This window comes from Podarcis raffonei, chromosome 3 (genome assembly GCF_027172205.1).
Source record: "Podarcis raffonei isolate rPodRaf1 chromosome 3, rPodRaf1.pri, whole genome shotgun sequence".
In the NCBI taxonomy this organism is placed as follows: Eukaryota; Metazoa; Chordata; class Lepidosauria; order Squamata; family Lacertidae; genus Podarcis; species Podarcis raffonei.
This window is the reverse complement of record NC_070604.1, coordinates 118,975,504-119,000,078: the sequence shown is the minus strand read 5'-3', so window position 1 is coordinate 119,000,078 and position 24,575 is coordinate 118,975,504. Positions and strand designations below refer to the sequence as shown.

Here is a 24,575-nt window from a genome sequence, read left to right as displayed (position 1 = left end):
GACATGCGGAGGGCCGGGAGGCCAGCTGACAAGCCCCAGCTGTGCCGTCTCCATCCATTGGCCCGTGCTCCGATGTAAATCAGCGACCCGGACTTCAAAAGCCAGGGCACGCTATTAGCAGAGTGTGCTGCGCACGCAGAATAGGCGTGAGGCTTGTGAAGTCATACTTTAACTACAGATTTATTAAACATAAATCAGAACAAAGAAACACGCCGTCTCTCTCTCTCTCTCATGTCGTCTCAGAGAGAACAGCAAAAGCTATAAACAAACGGAAGTTCCCAGCAAGCTTTGCTGGAATGTAAGCAGACATGTGACATGCAACAATCTCATGCCTGTTCCTTCAGGTGGAATGGAAATGTCAACAGCAGGCGGGTGTGGGGGACTCCCTGGTCCTGAATGGGGTAACTGTGCCCCTGAAGGACCAGGTGCGCAGCCTAGGAATCATTTTGGACTCGCAGCTGTCCATGGAGGTGCAGGTCAGTTCTGTGTCCAGGGCAGCTGTTTATCAGCTCCATCTGGTATGCAGGCTGAGACCCTACCTGCCCACGGACTGTCTCACCAGAGTGGTACATGCTCTAGTTATCTCACTTGGACTACTGCAATGCGCTCTACGTGGGGCTACCTTTGAAGGTCACCCAGAAACTACAACTAATCCAGAATGCGGCAGCTGGGAGCGGCCGCTGAGACCATATAACTCCGGTCTTGAAAGACCTACACTGGTTCCCAGTATGTTTCCGAGCACAGTTCAAAGTGTTGGTGCTGACCTTTAAAGCCCTAAATGGCCTTGGTCCAGTATACCTGAAGGAGCGTCTCCACCTCTATCATTCTGCCTGGACACTGAGGGCCTTCTGACGGTTCCCTCACTGCGAGAAGCCAAGTTACAGGGAACCAGGTAGAGGGCATTCTTGGTAGTGGCACCCGCCCTGTGGAACACCTTCCCGTCAGATGTCAAAGAGAGAAAAAACTACCAAACTTTTAGAAGACATCTGAAGGCAGCCCTGTTTAGGGAAGCTTTTAATGTTTAGTAGATTATTGTATTTTAGTGTTTTGTTGGAAGCCGCCCAGAGTGGCTGGGGAAACCCAGCCAGATGGGCGGGGCATAAATAATAAATTATTATTATTATTATTATTATTATTATTATTATTATTATTATTACTACTACTACTACTACTACTACTACTACAACATCCATGAATTTGCCTAATCCTTCATCCAAAGCCATCCTAGTTGTTGGCCATGACTGCATCAAGTTGGAGTGAGTTCCACTCTTTAAGTAGCTCCAGCTGTCAGCTGCCTCTGGGATGTTCACAAAGGGGGAGGGACTAAGAGCCCTTCCTGTTTGATCCCCAGTAGTTGGTATTCTGTGGTACACTGTTTCTTGCTCTGGAGGTTCCACTTAGCTGTCACCGTCCCTTATGACTTTGAATAAACCTTACAGGTATTTCCACTTCTGGGGCATTTTTCCATCAAGGGTGATATCCAACAAAGTCGCTCTACTAGAAGAAAGGACATCTGGCCGCAGCATCAGACTCCTCCACTCCTTTCCACATATGCACCTCTTAAATCTAACTTGGTTGTTCACCCAGTTCTGCAGAGCAGATCTGCGGAGGGTGCATGGAGAGAGGGAGGAGAAGTTCCATGATGGAAGCAGAAATCCTTGCACTTCTAGCAGAATGACTGTGGCCACCTTAACGATCAACCATCACATAACCCCTTAGTCCCCGTATCCTACTATAACTAAGCCTGCAATTGAAATAAATGCACATTCTTCCTCCAGTTACTCACGACTCCATACCTTGCCTCTGTTTGCTCCCCAGACTTAAATTGTAAGCTGCTTGTGGGCAGGGACTTAACCCATTACTGTGACTTGGAAAGTGCCCTGCACTTTTCTGTTTATGCATAGAATTTCCTCTCTGCAACCCAGCAAAAAGACTTACTATATGGTGCCTCTTTCCCTCAGAATTCTTTGTTTTTTACACTTGCCATGTTGTTGTTTGGTCATTTAGTCGTGTCCAACTGTTTGTGACCCCATGGACCAGAGCACGCCAGGCACTCCTGTCTTCCACTGCCTCCTGCATTTGGGTCAAACTCATGCTGGTAGCTTTGAGAACACTGTCCAACCATCTCGTCCTCTGTCGTCCCCTTCTCCTTGTGCCCTCCATCTTTCCCAGCATCAGGGTCTTTTCTAGGGAGTCTTCTCTTCTCATGAGGTGGCCAAAGTATTGGAGCCTTAGCTTCACGATCTGTCCTTCCAGTGAGCACTCAGGGCTGATTTCCTTAAGAATGGATACATTTGATCTTCTTGCAGTCCATGGGACTCTCAAGAGTCTCCTCCATCACCATAATTCAAAAGCATCAATTCTTTGGCGATCAGCCTTCTTTATGGTCCATCTCTCACTTCCATACATCACTACTGGGAAAACCATAGCTTTTACTATACGGACCTTTGTTTGAATAACTCAGAGAAGCTATGAGCTATGCCGTGCAGGGCCACCCAAGACAGACAGGTCATAGTGGAGAGTTTTGACCAAAGGCGATCCACCTGGAGCAGGAACCGGCAAGCCACTACAGTATCCCTGCCAAGAAAACTCTATGGACAAAGACAACAGGCTTGCTATGTTACAGATTTTTAAAATAACTCTTTCCTAGCTGTGCCCTTTGCTCTGCCTAATGGAAGACCCTCTCTCTATTTTTAATTTTTTTTGCCCCCGCAGGCCGGCCACCCATTCCAGCAGCGCTGTGCCCAGTCCGCCTACTCCAACAGCAAGCAGAAGTGGGAGGCCCCTGTCTTCCTTCTCTTCCTGGACTGCGTCTGGCAGATCCTCCGCCAGTTCCCTTGCTCCTTCGAGTTCAACTACCACTTCCTGATCATGCTCTTCGAGCATTCGTATGCCTCCCAGTTCGGCACTTTCCTGGGCAACAATGAAAGCGAAAGGTAGGTGAGCTTTTTGCTTCTGGGGCTCCCTGAGGCAAAGAAGGAGGGCTGTCAGCATCCTAGGCAGTCTCAGTTGTGCTCTGCATCATGGATGAGAAAACATGAAGGGATGTCGGGGTCTAGGCAGTCTCAGTTGCACTGTGCCATATGGATGAGGCGCATAATGAGGAATATACAAGCCTCTTGGCAGTGGCATAAAAGGCAATCAATCAATAAATCAATACAGTGGTACCTCGGGGTACAGACGCTTCAGGTTACATACACTTCAGTGAGCCAGTGTGATGTAGTGGTTAAGAGCGGTAGACTCGTAATCTGGGGAACCGGGTTCGCGTCTCCGCTCCTCCACATGCAGCTGCTGGGTGACCTTGGGCCAGTCACACTTCTCTGAAGTCTCTCAGCCCCACTCACCTCACAGAGTGTTTGTTGTGAGGAGGAAGGGAAAGGAGAATGTTAGCCGCTTTGAGACTCCTTCGGGTAGTGATAAAGCGGGATACCAAATCCAAACTCCTCCTCCTTCAGGTTACAGACTCCGCTAACCCAGAAATAGTACCTCGGGTTAAGAACTTTGCTTCAGGATGAGAACAGAAATCATGCAGCGGAGGCAGCAGGAGGCCCTATTAGCTAAAGTGGTGCTTCAGGTTAAGAACAGTTTCAGGTTAAGAACGGACCTCCGGAACGAATTAAGTGCTTAACCCGAGGTACCACTGTAATTATGATCATCACTGATTTATTAATCAATTGCTTACATCCAGTAATCTTCCTTTTTTATTTTTTTTACTGAGCTTCTGAGCTAGTTTAGAGTTTTGCTTTGTAGGATATCGGGTGACTAGCAGGTAGTGAACCGCCAAGTGGTATACAAATGAAATAAATAATCATAGCAGTGTGTGGGCCTGGATTTTTGTGCAAACCCTCCGTCTTTATATCTCGGAGGTGACCTTGAACCGTATAATAACAACCAGCTAATCCACATGCGCTTATGTTTCCAACCACAAGGGGGAAGCCGTGCATCATGTTACTGGGCAGCGTTGCTGAAACATCGCTTTTATTTGCACAGAGTAGCAAAGAGGCGCATTTTCTAAATTTCTACATTTGCAAAATGGGCTTTACTGGGAAGGGACAGGATCAGTTGTTAGTTTCCATGGGAATTTAGGAAAAGCAGCATGAAGGTCTCTTGTTTCTGCCTTTTCACATGCCCTGTACAGTGTGTGTGTGTGTGTGTGTGAGAGAGAGAGAGAGAGAGAGATCCATCTTCTTCTAGATTGTTTGAAAAGTTGCAGAGAAATCAGAGGAAAGATTTGGCAACAAGCAGGTGATTCCCATGCTTTCTGAACCCTTAGGCTTGACTTAGTGAATGCAGTTGATTTCTTTTATGCTCAAAAGAGACATGTGGCTGACGGCTGGTCTCTTTGCCAGGTGTAAGCTCAAGCTGCCCCAGAAGACGATGTCCCTGTGGTCCTGGGTGAATCGGCCGGAAGAGCTCAACAGATTCAAGAACCCCCTCTTTGAGGCCAACAGCCTGGTCATCTGGCCTTCTGTGGCACCGCAGAGCCTACAGCTCTGGGAAGGTAGGTCGTAGAGAGGTTCTTTGATCTGGTGCAATTCACGGGTGCCCAGGTGGTGGCAGTGGCTGGCAGCAAGTTCTGCCTGCTTAGGCTGGCATGCTAGCTGTCCCCTTTCTTTGGGAAAGGAAGATATTCCTGGCCATAGTCAGGCACCCGTGCCTTAACATCATCACAGAAACATCTGCCTTTGGTCATTCCCTGAGTTGGTGAGGCTCGTTTGACAACAGTGAGAAACCGAGTCTTTCATATCATTGGCCCAGTCCTCTGGAACTCTCTGCCACTAGATATTCAGCAGGAGCCTTCTGCTCCTGCTTTTAAACACCTGCTAAAAACTTGTCTATCCCGCCAGGCCTATGCAGGCAGTTAATAATACACAACAGTTAATTGTCTTATTTTAAGCTTTTTATGGTTTTATTGTTCGCTTTTGTTGCTTTAAACTGCTCCAATATGTGTGAGGTTTTTTAATGACACAGTAGTATACAAATATTTTTTGTAAATAAATAAGATGCCAGCATGTTGCCCCTGGGCACTAGTGTGCCTGCCTTTGCCCACAGAGGATCTCAGGAAGTATCCTCTCAAAAATCCACAGTGCGTGAGAAACCATTTAATCTTCCTGCCCAGTTCCTGTTTGCACTCACTCAGCCTCTCCTGCATTGAACACCCAGTCAACACGGTCACCTTTCATTGGATGCCAGGATTAGATGCCCACCCAGCCTTCTATTCTGAACGGTGTAGAGGTGCAAAGCGCTTCTCACTTCAATGATTGCCTCCTCTTGGAGTCACATTCCCGTACATTCACCACCAGAGGTTCTGCTCCATTTCCTCATCTCATCACAGGTTTGGCAACAGGGCACAGCATGTTTCAATGATTACATGGCCTTTAGTTTCTTGGACTGCGAGAGAAAAGTTGCATGACCTTTTCACCCTCTGCTAGCAGGAAAACCAGCTGTGCAAAGGGAATTTCGAGCAGATAAAGTGCCTGGGAGGACATTGTGGTTAGAGTGTTCAGGCTATGACCTGGGAGACCCGAATTCAAATCCCCAATCAGCCATAATGTTCGCTGGGTGACCTTTCACCAATCACTGTCTCTCACCCTTACAGGGTTATTGTTAATGGCGAAATAATAATAATAATAATAATAATAATAATAATAATAATAATATTTTTTTTTTATTTATACACCGCCCTCCCCAGCCAAGGCCGGGCTCAGAGCGGCTTACAAGCAATAATAAAAACAAGATGAATGATTACAACTTAAAAACAAAAATAAAATACAACATTAAAATAATGGAACATTAAAATATTAAAATGTAGCCTCATCGCAGGAGGGGAAAGAAAAGAAAAAAGAAAGAGGGAGGGAGGGAATCAAACTGGCTCCAAGCCAAAGGCCAGGTGGAACAACTCTGTCTTACAGACCCTGCGGAAAGAAATCAAATCCTGCAGGGCCCTGGTCTCATGAGGCGGAGCGTTCCACCAGGGCAGAGCCAGAGTTGAAAAGGCCCTGGCTCTGGTTGAAGCCAATCTAACTTCCTTAGGGCCTGGGACCACTAGGGTGTTGTTATTTATGGACCTTGAGGCTCTCTGTGGGGCATACCAGGAGAGGCGGTCCCGTAGGTACGAGGGTCCTAGGCCGTGAAGGGCTTTAAAGGTCAAAAGCAGCACCTTAAATCTGACCCTGTACTCCACCGGGAGCCAGTGCAGCTTGAAAAGCACTGGGTGAATATGCTCCCATGGCAGAGACCCCGTGAGGAGCCTCACTGCAGCATTCCGCACCCGCTGGAGTTTCTGGGACAGCTTCAAGGGCAGCCCCGCGTACAGCGAATTACAGTAGTCAAGCCTGGAGATGACCGTCGCATGGATCACTGTGGCCAGGTCGGGGCGGGAAAGGTAAGGGACCAACTGCTTGATGCGACGAAGGTGGAAAAATGTCGCCTTGGCTGTTGCTGTAACCTGCGCCTCCATGGAAAGGGAGGCGTCAAGGATTACACCCAAACTCTTAACGGAAGGCACTGGCACTAATTGGGCCCCCACAAGAGAAGGGAGTTGGTCCCTCATCCCCATGCCATCCCAACCCAGCCATAGGACCTCTGTCTTCGAAGGATTTAGTTTCAATCTGCTCCCACGAAACCATCCAGCCACAGCTTCTAAGCATCTGGTCAGTGTGTTCGGGGCCGAGTCGGTGTGGCCATCCATCAGCAGATAGAGCTGAGTGTCATCAGCATATTGGTGACAGCCCGGCCCAAAGCTCCGGACAATCTGGGCAAGGGGGTGCATAAAGATGTTAAAAAGCATCGGGGAGAGAATTGTGCCCTGTGGCACTCCACACACCAAGGAGTGGCGCGACGACATTTCCCTCCCTAGTGCCACCCTCTGTCCCCGACCAGAGATAAAAGAGCACAACCAGTTACGGACTATGCCCTGTATCCCCACGAAATGTGGATGAAAGGGGATTTATAGATCACCATTTGCACAGGTGGCTTACGATAAAAGCAGGTCAAGAAGAATACATCAAAAAAGCCACAATCCATTAAAACACACACAAAAATCACTAAATGCCATTTGTTAATAGCAGTAGCAATCTGGTCTCCTGAAATAAAATTACTTTCCCAAGTACAGTGGTACCTCGGGTTACATACGCTTCAGGTTACATACGCTTCAGGTTGCAGACTCCGCTAACCCAGAAATAGTGCTTCAGGTTAAGAATTTTGCTTCAGGATGAGAACAGAAATCGTGCTCTGGTGGCACGGCAGCAGCAGGAGGCCCCATTAGCTAAAGTGGTGCTTCAGGTTAAGAACAGTTTCAGGTTAAGTATGGACCTCCGGAATGAATTAAGTACTTAACCTGAGGTACCACTGTATTGCTGTTGTATACTCAAAGAAATTGACACGTGAAAGAGTGCCACTCAGAAAGGAGGCATGTAAATGTTGAAATATACATTTATTAAAAAAACAGAAGCCCTTTTACAGTGGTACCTTGGGTTAAGTACTTAATTCGTTCCGGAGCTCCGTTCTTAATCTGAAACTGTTCTTAACCTGAAGCGTATGTAACCTGAGGTACCACTGTACAGGAAACTAAGCCTACTATAGTCTCCAACTTTTTTTCACTTTTTTGTTTTGTTTTTTGTTTTGGTCTTCATCTTAAAAACTACCCCCTTTTGGTCTTCCAGATTGCTGTTTCTACATCTTACCTATTTTTTGTGTCCTCCAGTTGCTTCCATTTCCTCACCCCTGTGCCCCAAGACACAGTACAAAGACTTAAGTTCACAGTCAAAAGTTTCGGCACGTTCCATTTCTTGTGTTATTCCCTATCTCTCACTTGTCTGAGAAAAAAAAACCCTCTCCCACACCAGGTGTCTTCCTCCGCTGGAACCGGTCGTCCAAATTCCTGGATGAATCCTATGAAGAAATGATCAACATCATCAAGTACAATAAGGAGCTGCAGGTGAAAGTCAACCTGCTGAGGCGGCAGCTGGCTGAGCTGGAGACGGACGACACCACGCAGGAAGACGGGGTGCCGGAGAGCCCCTGAGGCTGCGCCAGGCTCCCTGCCGCGGGCCAGATTGTCCCCCTTTCTCTGTCGGGCAAGTCGCCCCCACACACTATAAAGCACTAAACCCTCCAAGACTTGCATGCGCTCGAGCTCCTTTCTGGTGAAGTCGAGTCGAACATTCCTCCCCCTACACGCACGTTGTCTTTATTATTATTATTTTTGCATCTCAGTTCCTCACTTGACACTATTTTCTCCCCCTCTCTCACCTCCCCCTCCTGTTTTGGAATGGCGGCATTTCTCTTTTGTTTACAGGAGAAGACTCTTGATTTAATTCAGCTGACTGTCCTCTCCCGGCAGCTCTTGCCGCCTCTAATAAATGGTGTGTACAGTTCCAGTGTCAGCGCTAGCCGCTCCTGAACCTCATCCCCCGTGTGGCATTCAGCAGGGGGTGCCTTTTGGTCTTTTGGCTTGAGAGAGGTTTCGTTCATTCAGGACTTGGCGGGTGTCTTGCGCTCTTTGCCTGGCCTGAGAAAGGCTGTCTTGATGACGCGTCTATCCTGCTTCTCCCAAACGCATGGGTTTTAGTTTTTTATTTTGTTCCTGGGCTAGACAACGCGCTTCAGCTTCATCCCAAATCCAAATAGCATCTTTCCGTGCTTGGCATTGAGGCACACAGACGGTAAACGTGGAGATGATCTTGCAAAAGGCAGGGACTCCTTTCCACTGCTTTCCTTGGGTGCCTCTTACACCATCCTGAAATCTTAATTTGGATATCTGAATGGGCACAAGATAAAATGTATGGTAGAGCCCTTTAAGGACCGTACCACTTCACGCTAGGGGGGAGGGGGGTGTTGTTGGAAGGTTGCCCATTGTGTTTGCGGGAGAGTTTGTTCTTAAGCCCTGCATGTGGAAAGTGAGAATGGCTTGCCAGTTTTGGCATAAATGCATGAGCGGAGAAGACCAAAGACCCACCTAGTCCAGCATCCCGTTTTCTCACAGTCTGATGCCTCCGGGAAGCCCCCAAGTAGGAGGTGAGGCCAACGGCCCTTCCTGCTGTTCTTCCAAAGCGAGTGACATTCAGAATCCTGCTTCCCACAGGCCCCTGGGTGGCCACTGAGAACAGGATGCGGGACTAGATGGGCCATTGGCCTGGTCCAGCAGGCACTTACAGGATAGGTGCTAAGCAAATCATTCCTCGAGTGCAGCTTTGGATATCAGCTTACGTTGCAGAACTCCCCCGCATGCCTCCTGAATCTTTCCTAGGGGTTCCCCCAAGCCTTGGGATCCGATTTAGGAAGGGCTCCGGGAGGGCGGTTCCTGTTGCGCAAGCAGGAAACCTTGCTCTGAAGGGACAGGGCAGCTGAACAACCCCCAGGGAATGTTTCTGCTGCGGAGGAAACATCCAGACTGATGGTCCTCTCGCTTGCTCACAGGAGCGGCTGACCTACCTGCCTCAAACCAGCCTCCACCAACCTGGTGCCCTCCGGATGTTTTGGACTCCCATCATACCCCCCAAGGTATTGTAGTTCTGGAGGGTGCAAAGGGTTTGTGAATGCTGGTGAGGATCTCAACTCCGAGGATCAGCAGGCATCCCATGTAGGAAGAAGCATGCCAAAACCATGGCTCCATAATCTCCTGAACTTGATTGTTGCATATGTTATTTAATAGGAAGAAAACGGAGGTTAAGCCATGATGGCAAGTGTGCTTTGCAAAGCCTTATCCTAATGCCATGAAATCTTAAGACTTGCTCTGTGGGCCATGAAGCCCAGGATTCAAAAGCTTCCAAGTGGAGTAACGGAATTCCAGCCCACCCAGCTGAACAGGGAATCCCCTGCTATCTGGGGTAGATTCTGAATATCTGCTAGGCTTGCCGTTCCCAGCTGGTCACCTGTATTCAGCTTAGCTCGCACATGCAGTCAGTTTGGTGTGGGCTGAGCTCTCTTCTCTGATCCTGTGGATCTAAGGCCTGCTCATGGAATCAGGATCTCCAGATAACCATCTCCTCTGCTGTGTGTGTGTCTTTGCACCTGCTCATCCTTTGGCAATGGGTGACTAACGCTTGGTGTGGCCGCTGCCGTCGTGTCTTATTGTGGAACCTCGAGTGAGTCAAAGCCTTTTGGAGAACGTTGCTGTGCTTTTTGGCTGTGCGGTTTGAATATATATATATATTATAGCTCCTCCTGTGGCTTGAAATCTTTGCCACCCTTTTCAGGTGGCTGTGGCCTAGATGCTTTTTTCTGACTACCATCTATACAGCTGCTTTTCCTCATAGTATTGAAATGCTTTTATGGCCTGCTTCCACCCCACTTCCTGCAGACTCCCAATCTCTTAACCCTCTCCTCCTCTCATACGGCCCCTCCTCATCTGAAGTGGTGTGAAATTCCTCAAGCCCCCTCTCTGGATAGTTGCCTCCTCTTGCCATGGGTCCCAGCCAAACTGACAACTGTCGCTTCCCTCACAGAACCAGGACACCAAATGTTTGCTGGGCAGCTGAACACGTCGCCGCATCAGCTCGGCCATTTGCTGTCAGGGGTTCCCTCCCACCCCAACAGATGCAAAAGATGATTGGATCTGACACGAGGCGCTTTTGCGAAACCGGTGATTCACTGCAAACCAATATTTTTATGGTGCTGAAATACAGGTTCTGCTGTCGCTTACTGAGCTTGGCAAAGGGTTTCCTGAAGAGGTTACAACTTGTTCCTCTTTAGAACTTGCCGCTGCCCGGAGGGCGATATTCTAAATCTGGAATAGGCAGTCGACGGTTGTTACCTGACTTGCATATCTCCCCCATTCTGTCTCTTGGAGGAGAGGAATCCCTGCACTTAGGAACAGTGTCATTGCCATTCCCAATAGCACACATTTCTGTCCTCCTTGGAGAGGGTAAGCACATCCTGGGCTAACCAGCTACAGCCCCTGTCGGTGCTTGCAATGAACACTCCATCCCAGGTCTTTTGGCATGGACAGAGCACTGGGCAGAGAGGCAGGGATTTCTCTTATTTGGGTTGGTGCAAGGAGAAGGCAAGCCTACCTTCCCCCAAGCCGCAGGGGGGAGCTCAGAGCTGCTGGGCACCCTCAAAGTCTTTGCCAAGTAGGCCTGTAGAAACCTTACCTTGGCTTTGCATCACATTGCAGTGTAAAAGGGACAGAGCTGGTTGAAAATGCGCCGTGTTAGTGGTTTGCTTCCTCCTCGGGTGTTTCCAGGGGAAAGAGTAAAATCTCAGGGTAAAAGGATGCTCAGTTTGAGTGCATTTGCTGTTAGCTTCTCTTCCGTTAGACCCCCCCACCCCAAGGATGGAGGTTCCTGTGACTTTCCGGGGGGACGCCCCATTAGCCCTAGCCAGCATGTCCAGTGGTCAGGGGTGAAGGGAGCTGTATCCCAAAAACCTTTGGAGGGCCATAGGCTCCTTGCCCCTGCCCTAGTTGCATCCTAGCTCTGTCCCCACTCGGCTTCAGCCCTGATCTATGGGGCATCATCCTTATGCTCTCAGTCTCTTTCAGTTTTGGGCAATAAACTGGAGGAGAATTGGAGCCCTTATAGACACAGGTTTCTCTTCAGATCTTATAAATCTTTCGCCTTTTACTTACAGACACAATTCAGTTTCTGGAGGCCTAAGAAAGATCAAACCTAATTCCAGAACTGGTTTCAGTTTCAGTCCCTTCTCAGATTTGCCTGGTTTTGAAATACTACTACTACTTCTTCTTCTTCTTCTTCTTCTTCTTCTTCTTCTTCTTCTTCTTCTTCGTGCTTATTCTTAAAGGATTTTTAAAAAGCTCGTTCATAATCTTTGAAGGCTGGCACTGTATGGTTCTTAATCTCGATTGCACTGTTTGAAAACAGCTAATCTTTTGGTGCTTTTAATTTTTTTAAGTATCTGGTTAAAGGGAGTTGTACATACAGTCTGTAATATTATTATTATTATTATTATTTTATTTTTATTATTTCATGTTGTTTGCTTGGTTTTGAAACTGTTTGGTGAATGTTGCCAGCCAAAGCATTAATCATGTTGATTCCAGTTGTTAGAAGCCCATGTGAGCTTCATTGGGGCAAAGGATCTTGGGATTGTGTGGGACTCCCCTGAAGGCATCTTTTCCAAGTGCATTTCTACACTACAAAGAATTCTGGGAATTGTAGTCCTGGGAGATGGTTGGGAATTCTTCCAGATGTATTCCAAAAAGCCTTCACAGAATCAAAGTTCCTAATGATTGGACCTGTCATAAATCCCCTCTCCCATTTTTATTTTTCTGTATATATACATAGGTGTTGGTTAAAATTTGGTGTGAGGACACCAAAATCTGCTTGGCTGCTTGTTTTTGGAAGTGATGATTTCTCACCCAGCTAAAGCAGTAAAGCTGCATTTTCTTCCTTTCTTTCTTTGATGCTGTTGCAACGGGTGACATGAAATTATGCTACTGATAATTTTCCCCCTCAAGTTTACTACTGTACCAAGAATGATATTCAGCTACGTTTGCTCAGAGTAGGCCCACTGAAATGAATGAGCACAGCCAAGTTAAGACCATTAATTTCAATAGGTCTGCTCTTGAGTAAAGCTTAGCTGAATACCACCCCAAATCTTCAACCTATTTCTGATGGATGATATGAGTTATGGGCTCAGTGAGTTTCTGTGAAAACAGAGAAAAGCTATTTTTGAGTAGTCAAATTCCTAACTGTCTAGCTGTACATCTCCCTCCTTGAATGCTTGCATCTGAAGAAATTGGTGAGCTTGCTGTGATTGATAGGTGTCAGATTCTCGTCATGTTGCAGATGTGTTCCTGTTCTGATTTCCACTTTGTCGAGTCCCCGTCTTTAAATGTTTTGAAGTTACGGCTTCATCCTGGCATTCAAGAAGACTCTGCCACCTTGATTTTTGAAATTAGCACGCGTTTAGGAAACAACTCGTTGGATCAATCCATATTCTTCTGAACCTCTGCTGTTCCACAGTAAGAGGCCCAGGTATCTGCTTACTTTTCAAGTACTTGGCATTGTGATGTGCCCTTGCTGGACATAGAATCCCCCCACCACCACCCAATAATTAATGTGCTTAGCAGAAATGCTCAAGAGCTTTAAATTTGGCCCACGTTGCTTTGCTATGGTTGTATCAGCTGGATACATCCCTGCTGGTGTGGCTAACGCTTGAAATTGTGTGAGGTTGCACAAGCGCCCAGACCCGAATGTTGATGGAGAACTCACCAAATTCACTGCGTCGCCAACTGTACTTTGCCAGAGGAAGATCAGGATAGCAGAGGAGGAAGGCAAGGTCTCACATTGGGTTCCTGGGACCGGGGAAGAAGGAAAGACTTGGGCAATGATGGAGCCAAGCACTTTTTTCACTTGTGTCCATGGATGATATGAGTTATAGGCTTAGTGAGTTACTGTGAAAACAGAGAAAAGGGATGCCTGCTGAAAGCTTTGCTCGAGGCTTCCCAAACTCCTGGTGCCAGTCCTTCTCTTAAATTTGGGAGCTTGTGCAACCTTCAAAACACAAAGCCTTTTAAGTAGTCCTACTCGCCAGAGCATGAGCCAGATGGAAACCTATAGCTACCCCTGCTACCCATACCTCCAGCCAATGTCTCCCATATCTTAATTATTCTGTTGGATGCTCTTGAGAAAGGTAGAATGTAGGAAGCCATGGTCGACCTTCCAAAGGGAAACACTTTTTGTCGTAGATTGTTTGCATCGAACGCTGAGCATTTCTGATTGTACCCAAGCTTTACTGTTTCCCGTGCGGCTTGGGGTGCTTGGATGTAGTGACCCTGCCCTTCAGCGGCACATAGGACAGCCCCACAAGTGTGTACACAGTTGCCAAAAATGACTTGATTTTGCACGTTGGGAGTTGAATTCAGTAGTGGGCATTGCACCTTTACGGGGAGGGCTGCAGTTTGATTGTATTTGGGACTGAGCGTTTTCTTGAATGTGGCAATCTTGTTTTCAAGTGCACTACTGTCTATTGTCTCCTCCATATCTGTTATTTAATGTCATATTGGCGCCTTGATGCTTTCTTAAGCCTTGCAAAAGAAAAAAAGAAAAAGCAGTGCTTTTCTTTATGAAGCAGGAAAACTCCAGTATATTAGCAGATCTTTGTGCAGCGGAGTAGAACCATTGTAGCCTACTGTACCACACCGTGTCTGTTAACGATTTACAAACTAAGTTGTAACTGCATCTCAGTCCTAAATGTGGGCCTTCTGCTGCTTCCGAGTTTTCATTTTTCAAGCGAACCAAACCTGGGAGCATCTGGGGGAAATCGTGCGCTCGCATGCTGGAGAATGTTTGCCGTTTTCTGTACAGAATCTGGAAACGCTGTTACACGGCCTTTTGTCAGAGAGGGGAATAAATTTTAAAAAGAGAGTGGGGAAGGGTTTGAAGTTTATTCGTCTGTTTTAGGAAAGCTGCAGTGGAAAAATAGCTATCAAACTTTGCTTTTAGATTTGTGGGTGTAGCGTAAATGATCTCAATTAAAATATTTAAAGACTTTTTTTGCTACACTTGTATCTTTCTTGTCTGCCTTTCCAGTGTCATTTATTTTATGAAATTTACGAGGAATTCGCATTCAAACTGATTTACCCATGAAGATTAGATCATTGTGTTACCAACTCCTGGAGATTCACTCCCTCCCTCCCCACACTTTCTAAATATATCCTGCCTTCTGGGAGAAACCATTTGGATCAGTATTTTTATACTCCTTTTCAGCCATAACTGTCTCTAAGCCAGGCACAGGCAAACTCAGTCCTCCAGATGTTTTTGGCCTACAACTCCCATCATCCCTAGCTAACAGGACCAGTGGTCAGGGATGATGGGAATTGTAGTCCCAAAACATCTGGAGGGCCGAGTTTGCCTATGCCTGCTCTAAGCGGTTCACATCAACAAGGCCAACAAGTATAGTTAGGGTTGCCATATTTCAGAAAGTAAAAACCAGGACAGCCTGAAAGATGTTGAGCTTTTTTTCCTAGGCAAATCACAAAACTATTGTCCTTTTTAAGGAAATCAATGAGAAATCCAGACATATGGCAACCCTAGTAATATTGCCCCCAATAGTAATGGATCCAGAATACCAGTCGCTGATGCTGGCATTCAACAATGGTACCTTTTGGCTCCTGCCTCTGCACCCCTGAAAGGTGGTGGTAACAAAAGCCAATATTGGGGGCAGATGATGCTCAGAGTCCTCTCCTGAGCTCAACAAATGTTCCTCAAGCTGCTATGAGCAAGAGAGAGAGAAAGAGCTATGAATCAGGAAGCCCCTGGTTCCAAATCTCAGTACAACCATGAACTCAGTAGTGGTGTAGGAGAGCTGAAAAAAACAACATCATTGGCAACCAATGCACTCCTTTGGTTTTGGATAGTACATGGGTAAAAGGTAAAGGAACCCCTGACCATTAGGTCCAGTCGTGACGGACTCTAGGGTTGTGGCGCTCATCTCGCTTTACTGGCCGAGGGAGCTGGTGTACAGCTTCCAGATCATGTGGCCAGCATGACTAAGCCGCTTCTGGCGAACCAGAGCAGCGCACAGAAACGCCATTTACCTTCCCTCCAGAGTGGTACCTATTTATCTACTTGCACTTTGACGTGCTTTTGAACTGCTAGGTTGGCAGGAGCAGGGACCGAGCAACGGGAGCTCACCCTGTCGCGGGGATTCCAACTGCCGACCTTCTGATCAGCAAGTCCTAGGCTCTGTGGCTTAACCCACAGCACCACCCGCGTCCCAATACATGGGTAGACGACGTGTAAAAATTCCTGGACACAAATTTTCATAGCCTCCTTGAGCTATGGCGGCTCATTTCGCATAAGTAATGTATTTAGCATCAATTCTGGAAGCGCATACTCAATTCTGACCAAAACTAAACCTGCTATTGCGTAATATACATCAGGAAGCTGTGCCTTGGGATAGATGATAGGAGAAACGAACCTGGGCTTGATCTTAAGTGGCATCCAAGACCTGATGCAAAATGCTGAACCAATTGGGTATGGTGAATACAGTGCTATCAAGTTCAGCACAGCATGGCGGACTGTGTACTGTTCAACCTGCATAGCAATATACCTTCAGCATGCCCTTCTCTTTCCGGAAATAAACATTCCCCACCAAGTCTCTCCATTCCACCAGGTTTCTGTTACACTCATATCACCAAAATCTCCCTTGAAAGCAAGCATTCTAGCTCACTCATTTTGGCTTATCGGTTTCTAGTATTTTGCACAGTAGAACCTATACTGTACATGATGTGTTGTTTCCCAATGTCTCTACCACCTGTGTTTTTGTTCATGAGCGTAAGCATCTGGGAAGTTTGGTCTTTTCCAAAGACAATTCTCCATCTTGGTGGAAGGGAGTATGGGAGAAACGAAAGCAAGCGATCGAAACAAATGCAGCGATGGTGCAAGAGCAAGCCCAAAACATCTGTGTCGGGAAATGCAGCAGCATCCCTTTATGATACAGGCTTGGTTGCAAGCTGAACTTTCTTCCCCCACTCCCAAAAGAGAAATTGTCTGTGCAAATAAAGAAGTTGGTAGACCTGCTGACTCCCGCTTCAAAAGTGACAACTGACTAGATCAGTAAGGTAGGTTGTATAAAAGAGTATTGGGAAATGCTTCGTAATGAATTGAAAAAAATGTTTAAAATTACTTTCTAAAAAAAACCAGAGTCCTTTCTGTTGGGGATAACTCAGACTGAAATCCCCAGGTGTCAGAAAAGGTTATTTATTTAGGTATGCAACAACTGCAGCCCGCGTTTTGTTAGCCCAGAAATGGAAAGTGAGCGAGGTCCCAACTAAAGAAGATTGGCAACTTAAATTGACAGAATATGCACAACCTGCATATTGCATGTTGCATAAAAACGTTTATTGAATATATGGAAAATAGCTGTGTACAGCTCAAAATGCTGGCAACATTAAGATAAGTTCAACAGTGTAAATAATCTTTGACGGATGCAAACCAATTGGAATAGTTTTTGTACAATATGTAGGGATGGAAGAGATGCAAAATGAACCATGGAAAGAGAAGGAGAGTCACTGATATGTATGTACAGTAAAATGTTTACAGTGGTACCTCGCAAGACGAAATTAATTCGTTCTGCGAGTTTTTTCGTCTTGCGAATTTTTCGTCTTGCGAAGCACGGATTCCAATCCAAAAACCCCAAAAAAAGTTTTACTTACCAAATGGCTGCAAAAGAAGTTTTGGAAAAGCTTCAAAAATCACCAAAGTCTTCAAAAACCTCAAAAAAGGCTCAAAAAAGGAAACAAAGTTGCAAGACATTTTCCATAGGGAAATTCGTCTTGCGAAGCAACTCAAAAAACGAAAAACTCTTCGTCTTGCGAGTTTTTCGTCTTACGAGGCATTCGTCTTGCGAGGTACCACTGTATTTGAAATCGTAAAGCAAAATTTAATAATACATTTTTTATATATATATATATATATCCCTCACAGTGAGGGAACTGCCAGAAGGCCCTCAGAGCTGGACCTCAGTGTCCGGGTTGAACGATGTGGGTGGAGACGCTCCTTCAGGTATACTGGGCCGAGGCTGTTTATGGCTTTAAAGGTCAGCACTAACACTTTGAATTGTGCTCGGAAAAGTACTGGGAGCCAGTGTAGGTCTTTCAGGACCAATGTTATATGGTCTTGGCGGCCACTCCCAGTCACCAGTCTGGCTGCCACATTATGGATTAGTTGTTGTTTCCGGGTCACCTTCAAAGGTAGAGCCACATAGAGCACATTGCAGTAGTCCAAGCCGGAGATAACCAGAGCATGCACCACTCTGGCAAGATAGTCTGCGGGCAGGTAGGGTCTCAGCCTGCGTACCAGTTGGAGCTGGTAAACAGCTGCCCTGGACACAGAATTGACCTGCGCCTCCATGGACAACTGTAAGTCCAAAATGACTCCCAGGCTGCGCACCTGGTCCTTCAGGGGCACAGTTGCCCCATTCAAGACCAGGGAGTCCTCCACACCCGCCCGCCATCAGCCCTTGTCTTTGTGAGAACCCAAGCCTGTGGAGCATAGGAAGCAGCCTCCTACCAAGTCATACCACTGGTCCACCGAGGTTAGTATTGTCTACACTGACCTGCAGCAGCTCTCTGGTCTTTTCCAACCTTGCCTGGAGATGCCCAGGACTGAGCCTAGGAGCTTTTTGCATGCGAAGTGGATGATCTGCCACTGGGCTATGGCCCTCCCCTGAGCTGTGAACATTTTCTGCATTTGGTGGGGAGGGGGAAATGATATTCAATGGTTAGCAGTGAGAGCAAGCAGGTTTTAAGGTACAGTCATACCTCGAGTTACAGACCCTTCGGGTTGCGCAATTTCGGGTTGCGCACCGAGCCGAATCCGGAAGTACCGGAATGGGTTACTTCTGCGTTTTGGCGCTTTGCACGTGTGCAGAAGCGCCGAATCGCAACCCGCATGTGCGCACAAGTGGAGCTGTGGGTTGCGAACATGCTTCCCGCATGGATCATGTTCGCAACCCGAGGATCCACTGTAGTCTGGAAAAGTGTGCCTTTGTAACACATATCTTCCATACTTCTGTGTGTGAGAGGGAGTTGCGTTCAATCTATCGTAGCACCAGTATTCTCTGCGTCCAGAACACTGCTATTCCATCTCATCCACAAACCATTAGGTCCATGAAATTTGGAAAAATACTACTTGGCACAGAATTGTAAATCCTCTACTGTTTTGTTGCCCATGCAAAGTCAGTTCCAGGCAGGTCTGAAATAAAAATGGGTAGAGAGGAGAATTAATTAGCTCTGTGAAAAGGTTTTTAATTCCTCCCCTAAAACAAGGAGAGAAATGTAGCAGAAAGCCTAGGGAAGGCATGAAGCGACTGCCTTCTGGAACGATTCTGCAATGTTTCCTTTTGTCTAGTTCAAAAGGCTCATTAAGGTAATTCCTGTTTTTGCTTCTGGCTCTCAGAGTCTGTTTTTCCTCCTAGCCAATGCAAGTCATTACTTCCTCCCCCTGAAGGGGAAATCGGGACTTGTGAACTCTTGCACCGCCTTAAATTGCAGGAGCATCTCTTATCGGACAAATCTAGTTTGCAATGCCCTTTTGGGGTGAAGAAGGTGGCAACGCCCAACATCTTCCCATAGGGTGTGTGAGAACTTCAGAGCTTGTGAAGGCTTCATTTACAAAGACTTTTATTTATTACTCATTTGCAGCAGCTTCCCAGGGTGGTAGCAGCGTTAGACCACATCAGCACCATATATTTATAGTATTATAATGCCAATTTAAACAGTCATGGTTTCCCCCAAAGAATTCTGGGAGCTGTGGTGTGTTAAGGGTGTGTGGAGAGTTGTTAGGAGGACCCCTAAATTCCCCTCATTGAGCTATAATTCCCAAGCGTGGTTCAACATTCAATCCCTCTTCACAACTCTGGAAATTGTAGCTCTCTGAAGGGAATAGGGTTCTCTTAAGATCTCTCAATACTTTGGCTCCAAGACTTTGGCCACCTCATGAGAAGAGAAGACTCCCTGGAGAAGACACTGATGCTGGGAAAGATGGAGGGCACAAGGAGAAGGGGGCGACAGAGGACGAGATGGTTGGATAGTGTTTTCGAGGTTACCAGCATGAGTTTGACCAAACTGCGGGAGGTAGTGGAGGACAGAGGTGCCTGGCGTGCTCTGGTCCAGGGGGTCACGAAGAGTCGGACACGACTAAACGACTAAACAACAACAAGATCTCTCAGCACTCTTAACAAACAAGAGTTCCCATAATTATTTGAATGAAGCTTTATTCATGTCTATGCTATGGACATTTGAACTGCCTACTGTAAGTAAATTAATTGCCCTTTCCTGATCTTTCTTTATTACTATTTCTTTGATATACCCAAATAATACAATTCGGGAGTCATCTGGGACCTCCCTCTTTCTCTGACACACATAGAGACTAAAGTTGATATCTTTTAGTGATTGAGATTGCTTTTAGCAGTGAAACAAAGGCTATACGTGTATATATACAGTGGTACCTCGGGATATGAACGGGATCCGTTCCGGAGCCCTGTTCACATCCTGAACGCAACATAAGCCGTGACGGCGTGTCTGCACGTGCGTGGGTCACGTTTTGCCGCTTCCAAGCATGCGCGTGACATCATTTTGAGCGTCTGCACATGTACGAGTGGCGAAACCTGGAAGTAACACGCTCTGTTACTTCCGGGTTGCCGCGGAGCGCAACTCGAACGCGCTCAACCCGAAGCACATTCAACCCGAGGTATGACTGTATATGCCCTTATTTCATAAAAAAATATCAATGCAGTTTATGACAAAAATACATAAAACCATACAAAAAATTTAGGACACATCAATTATCCATTGTGGCAATATAGTACAGTGGACACTCAGGTTGCAAACGTGATCCGTGCGGGAGGCATGTTCACAACACGCAGCGCCGCCTCTGTGCACGAGTGGGTTGCGATTCGGCGCTTCTGCGCATGCGCAAAGCATGACTTAGCGCTTCTGTGCATGCGCGAGCACTGAAACCCGGAAGTAACCCGTTCCGGTACTTCTGGGTTCAGAGCAGTGCGCAACCCAAAAACACACAACCTGAAGGGTGTGTAACCCGAGGTATGACTGTATTCTTAATTACATACATAGGCCTGGCTGACTAGATAGGTTTTCAAGTGGTTAAAAGGAGGAACAGATGGTGCCTGTTGAAGCACCAGTGGCAGAGAGTTCTACAAGACTTGCCTGATGACACCAAAGGCTTTGTTTCTTGTTGTGAAATGAGCCTCACCAACTTGGAAAATGACCAGAGGCGCTCTTGCAGATAATCTCAGTGTTCGGTCTTTTAAGACCACACCTGCCATGATGCACAATACTTTCTGCCCCCGATCTTACTATATACGCAAAGCATTTCTAAACTGCTGCATATTTAAAATATCAAAGCACCATACAAAAGCACAAACATAAAACAGTGTGATAAAAGCAGAAATCTTGTATCAACAGATATTTCTGTAATCTGCATGCATACATGCATAATTAGGTTGCATTCCTAGCCCCGCTTTCCCAAGAGTAGGCTAAATACCAAACTCTGGGATTTAATTGTGAGCAGGCACGGTCAGGACTGCACTTGTTAATCAGTTTAAACTAATCAGATTCATTTAAGATTTCTTTAATTGAGTGACAGCTCTGCCAAGACCTCGCCCTCTGTTAGATGAGGGTAATGCCTCATGCTTCTAATGACACACTTGTCTCCAAAAGCCTCTTGCCACAATAAATCTGCTATTTTATTATCAATACAGATGCTGCTGTAGTCTTCAAAGCGCTGGAAAATACTGCTTTTTTTCTTCTTCTATTGCTCAGCAAGTATTTTAACAACTCAGTCCTGCAGATGTCTGCTTAGAAGGCAGTGTGATAGGCTAATGTTTGGCCTCTCCCTCCTCATGTTTCCACACTTTTGCAACAGGGGGTTAATCATACTGTTCTGTGTCACAGGATCTCTGTACGGCTTACAACAATGTTTGTGAAGCAATCCTGGCGCTCTGAATTGCTGCATCAGTGTGAAGTATTGTATCCATCCCTGGATGCAAAAGTGAAAAGGAAAATGTGCTGAGGTAAGAAGCGGCTGGCTCTCTCTACTGGTTTCTATTTTGTGTGTGTGTGTGTGTGTGTGTGTGTGTGTGTGTGTGTGTCTTTTGTATTGAATTATGCTAGTGTCATTTCTGATGGATGAGGTAGGGTGTTTGAATGTGTGGTCACATCTGGCAAAATACGCTGCTTTCTTCCCATTTGCTTTCAACCTTTTATTGTTTGGGTGCTCCCCTCCCGGCCCACAAAATGCAACGATGAGACAAGCACTAAGACAGGCACAGACAAACTCGAGCCCTCCAAATGTTTTGGGACTACAACTCCCATCATCCCTAGCTAACAGGATCAGTGGTCAGGGATGGATGGGAGTTGTAGTCCCAAAACATCTGGAGGGCACTAAAATGTCTAAACTATAGGACAATACAGAAATGTTAATCTGAGAGGGGAAGGAAGAGTAGGAGGAGAAGGCGGCGACCCTAATTCCCTGAGTTCCGCCTGCAGTAGTGAAGTGTGGGTTGCCAGGGCAAGGCAAGTATTGCATCCCTTAAGGCAAGCATAGGCAAACTCGGCCCTCCAGATGTTTTGAGACTACAATTCCCATCATCCCTGACCACTTGTCCTGTTAGCTAGGGATCATGGGGGTTGTAGTCCCAAAACATCTGGAGGGCCGAGTTTGCCTATACCTGCTTTAAGGCAGTGTTTCTCAACCTTGGGTCCTCAGATGTTTTGAGACTACAACTCCCATCATCCCTGACCACTGGTCCTGCTAGCTAGGGATCATGGAAGTTGTAGGCCAAAAACTTCTGGGGGCCCAAGGCTGAGAAAGGCTGCCTTAAAGCAACTATTGCACCCCTTAACCGAAGAGTCCATGCAGTGCTGCTGCTGGACAGATCTGTGGAGCAGCGGTGGGGCACATGTGTGCATCTCCTTGGGCTGGGGTACCGCCGCAAGCCCTGCCGTCTGCCTGCCTCCCCTGCATGGCCAAGAGATGCAAGGGCCCAGCTCCTGTTCAGGTAAGGTACATTGGATGGACAGCGCCTCCAGTCAAGGCAGCAACTGTAGAGGTGCACCCCTAAAAAATTTGTTCCTGGGGCAATTCCATGGTAACATGCCCGCCCGCCCGCCCCGCCTTTGACTGCCTCTCCACATATGATCCAACCTGCGATTGTCACCTGAGGTCCTTCTTCGTGTTGCTGTTCCACAGGAGGTATGGAGGATTGCAGCTCAAGAACCGGCCTTTTCTGTAGTGTCCCTGCTCCTGTGGAATGCTCTGTCCAGGGAGGCTCACCTGGCACTCATCATTATCTTCAAGCTTGAGGTGGAAACTGTTAGAATTCCTGCTCCATGACTGCAGTCATGGAATTGTTGTCTTTCACATGATGGTATATGTTTAGACTCCACAGAGTGGGAAGTGACAGAGACAGGATGTTTGTATTACTGTGTTCCGTGAAGTTGGGCTATTGTCCTTTGTTTTTTTTCTCTTTGCTGTCTGATGCTAGAGAGAGAGGGAGCCATGTTGCAGTGCTCCATGTCTGTTTATATGTAAATAAAGTAGATTAGCCAAAATGCTGAGTTGCTGGGGTTCTGTTACGCAAGCTGCGAAGACTCTGCAGATCCCTAAGTGTGCCGATGTCTGTTGGCATCGGTCACTGTGATGTTCGGGCTGAAGAAAGCTTTTGAAGCTCCCGAACGATTGACCAGGAGGGAGAGAACATGCCAGTCGGGCATGTATCTCTGCCAGGGTCCTACTCAAGAGATCTTCCTCATCTGTGTGAAATCTGGTTCTTGCTTACTGGCAGTTGATAAACTGGATCTTTCTGGCAAATACAGCAATTGGTGCAGTAACAATATACAAGACCTTTTTTTAAAGCAGCAGAGTTTGCTAACCAGGAAGAATATTTAGAAAGCCGTGCATGGCAAAATGCTCTTGGATCTGTACTACCATGCCTGAAGTCTTAGCTTTCTTTAATGGCTCAACATAGTGTAAGGAGCTCAAATTTCAAATCTATTAGAAGTTTTGCTTTCAGTATGAAAGTTCTTGTATCCAGGTTTTTTTCTTCCTGTTGCTCAAGTTATACATTACGGGTACTTGGATATTTCCTGTCTCTTTTGAGGCAATCAAATACCAGCATGGTGTTTGATGAAGCAATTGCAGATCCTAATAGCTAAACAAACAGGATAGCTCTGATTCTTTGCTTTCTCTTTCAACATTAAAACTGCTATGCCTCTCTTTCAACCTTCAACTAGAAAAAACAAATTGCACAAGGTTCCTGTTTCCAAGAAACGGATGCTTTCTGGGAAAGTTGTCTGCACTGTGGATTCCTGTTCTTCTGGGTTCCTTTTGGTTTCTGTTCTTTGCAAACTCCCCCACCTGACCATCAAAAAGTAGGCCCAGATCCAGCATCAGCCCCCAGCTCCTCACCTGTTCACAAAAGTTCACCACAATTCCTATGTTTATATTAGCATGGTATTTATATGGTTTGTGACATTTCAATGGTTTGCAACAGTATAGTTTGCAACATCTGCAGAAGCATTAAATTGGTAGCAGCAGCACTCATCTCACTCAATAAAGCATGAGACTCAATCTCAGGGTTTTGGGTTCGATTCCCATGTTGGGTGAAAGATTCCTGTATTTCAGGGGGTTGGACTAGATGACCCTGTGGTCCCTTCCAACTCTACAAATCTGTGATTCTGTGATCTGTGCTGGCCCAGAAAGTCTCTCTTACAGAAAGGTGCAGAGAATCTGATTCTGGCAGCTGCTCTCAAAAGGAGTGGCCTCAGAGATCATTCTAAACCAGTCCCACAGAGTTCTGTCCTGGGCCCTGTCCTGGTTGTTCAAAGTCTTTATAAATAACTTGGATGAAGGAATTGAGACAATGCTTATCAAATCTGCAGATGACAACAAACTGGGAGGGGGAGCTAATGAAGGCAGAATCCAGATTCAATATGACCTCAACAGACTGGAGAACTGGGCGCAAGCTAACAAGCTAATGAATTTCAATAGGGACAAATGTAAGGTTCTGCACTTAGGCAGGAAAAACTAGCTGTACAAATATAAGATGAGGTACACCTGGCTTCTCCTTCATGGATCACTGCTTTG

The 24,575-nt window shown here is 46.5% G+C and overlaps 2 protein-coding genes across 4 annotated transcripts in view; both read left to right on the top strand.

Moving 5' to 3' along the window:
* The window catches only part of MTMR9 (myotubularin related protein 9), a 30,642-nt gene extending 22,264 nt beyond the window's left edge, over positions 1-8,378 (top strand). For both annotated transcript variants that reach the window (XM_053383745.1, XM_053383744.1), the window contains exons 9-11: positions 2,716-2,936; positions 4,350-4,501; positions 7,848-8,378. In XM_053383745.1, the coding sequence (XP_053239720.1) occupies positions 2,716-2,936; positions 4,350-4,501; positions 7,848-8,026 (552 nt within the window). In that variant the 3' untranslated portion in view covers positions 8,027-8,378. The remainder of the gene's footprint in view (positions 1-2,715; positions 2,937-4,349; positions 4,502-7,847) is intronic.
* Positions 1-24,575, top strand: part of LOC128411434 (zinc finger protein 850-like) — a 150,194-nt gene that overhangs the window by 38,473 nt on the left and 87,146 nt on the right. The window lies entirely within an intron of this gene.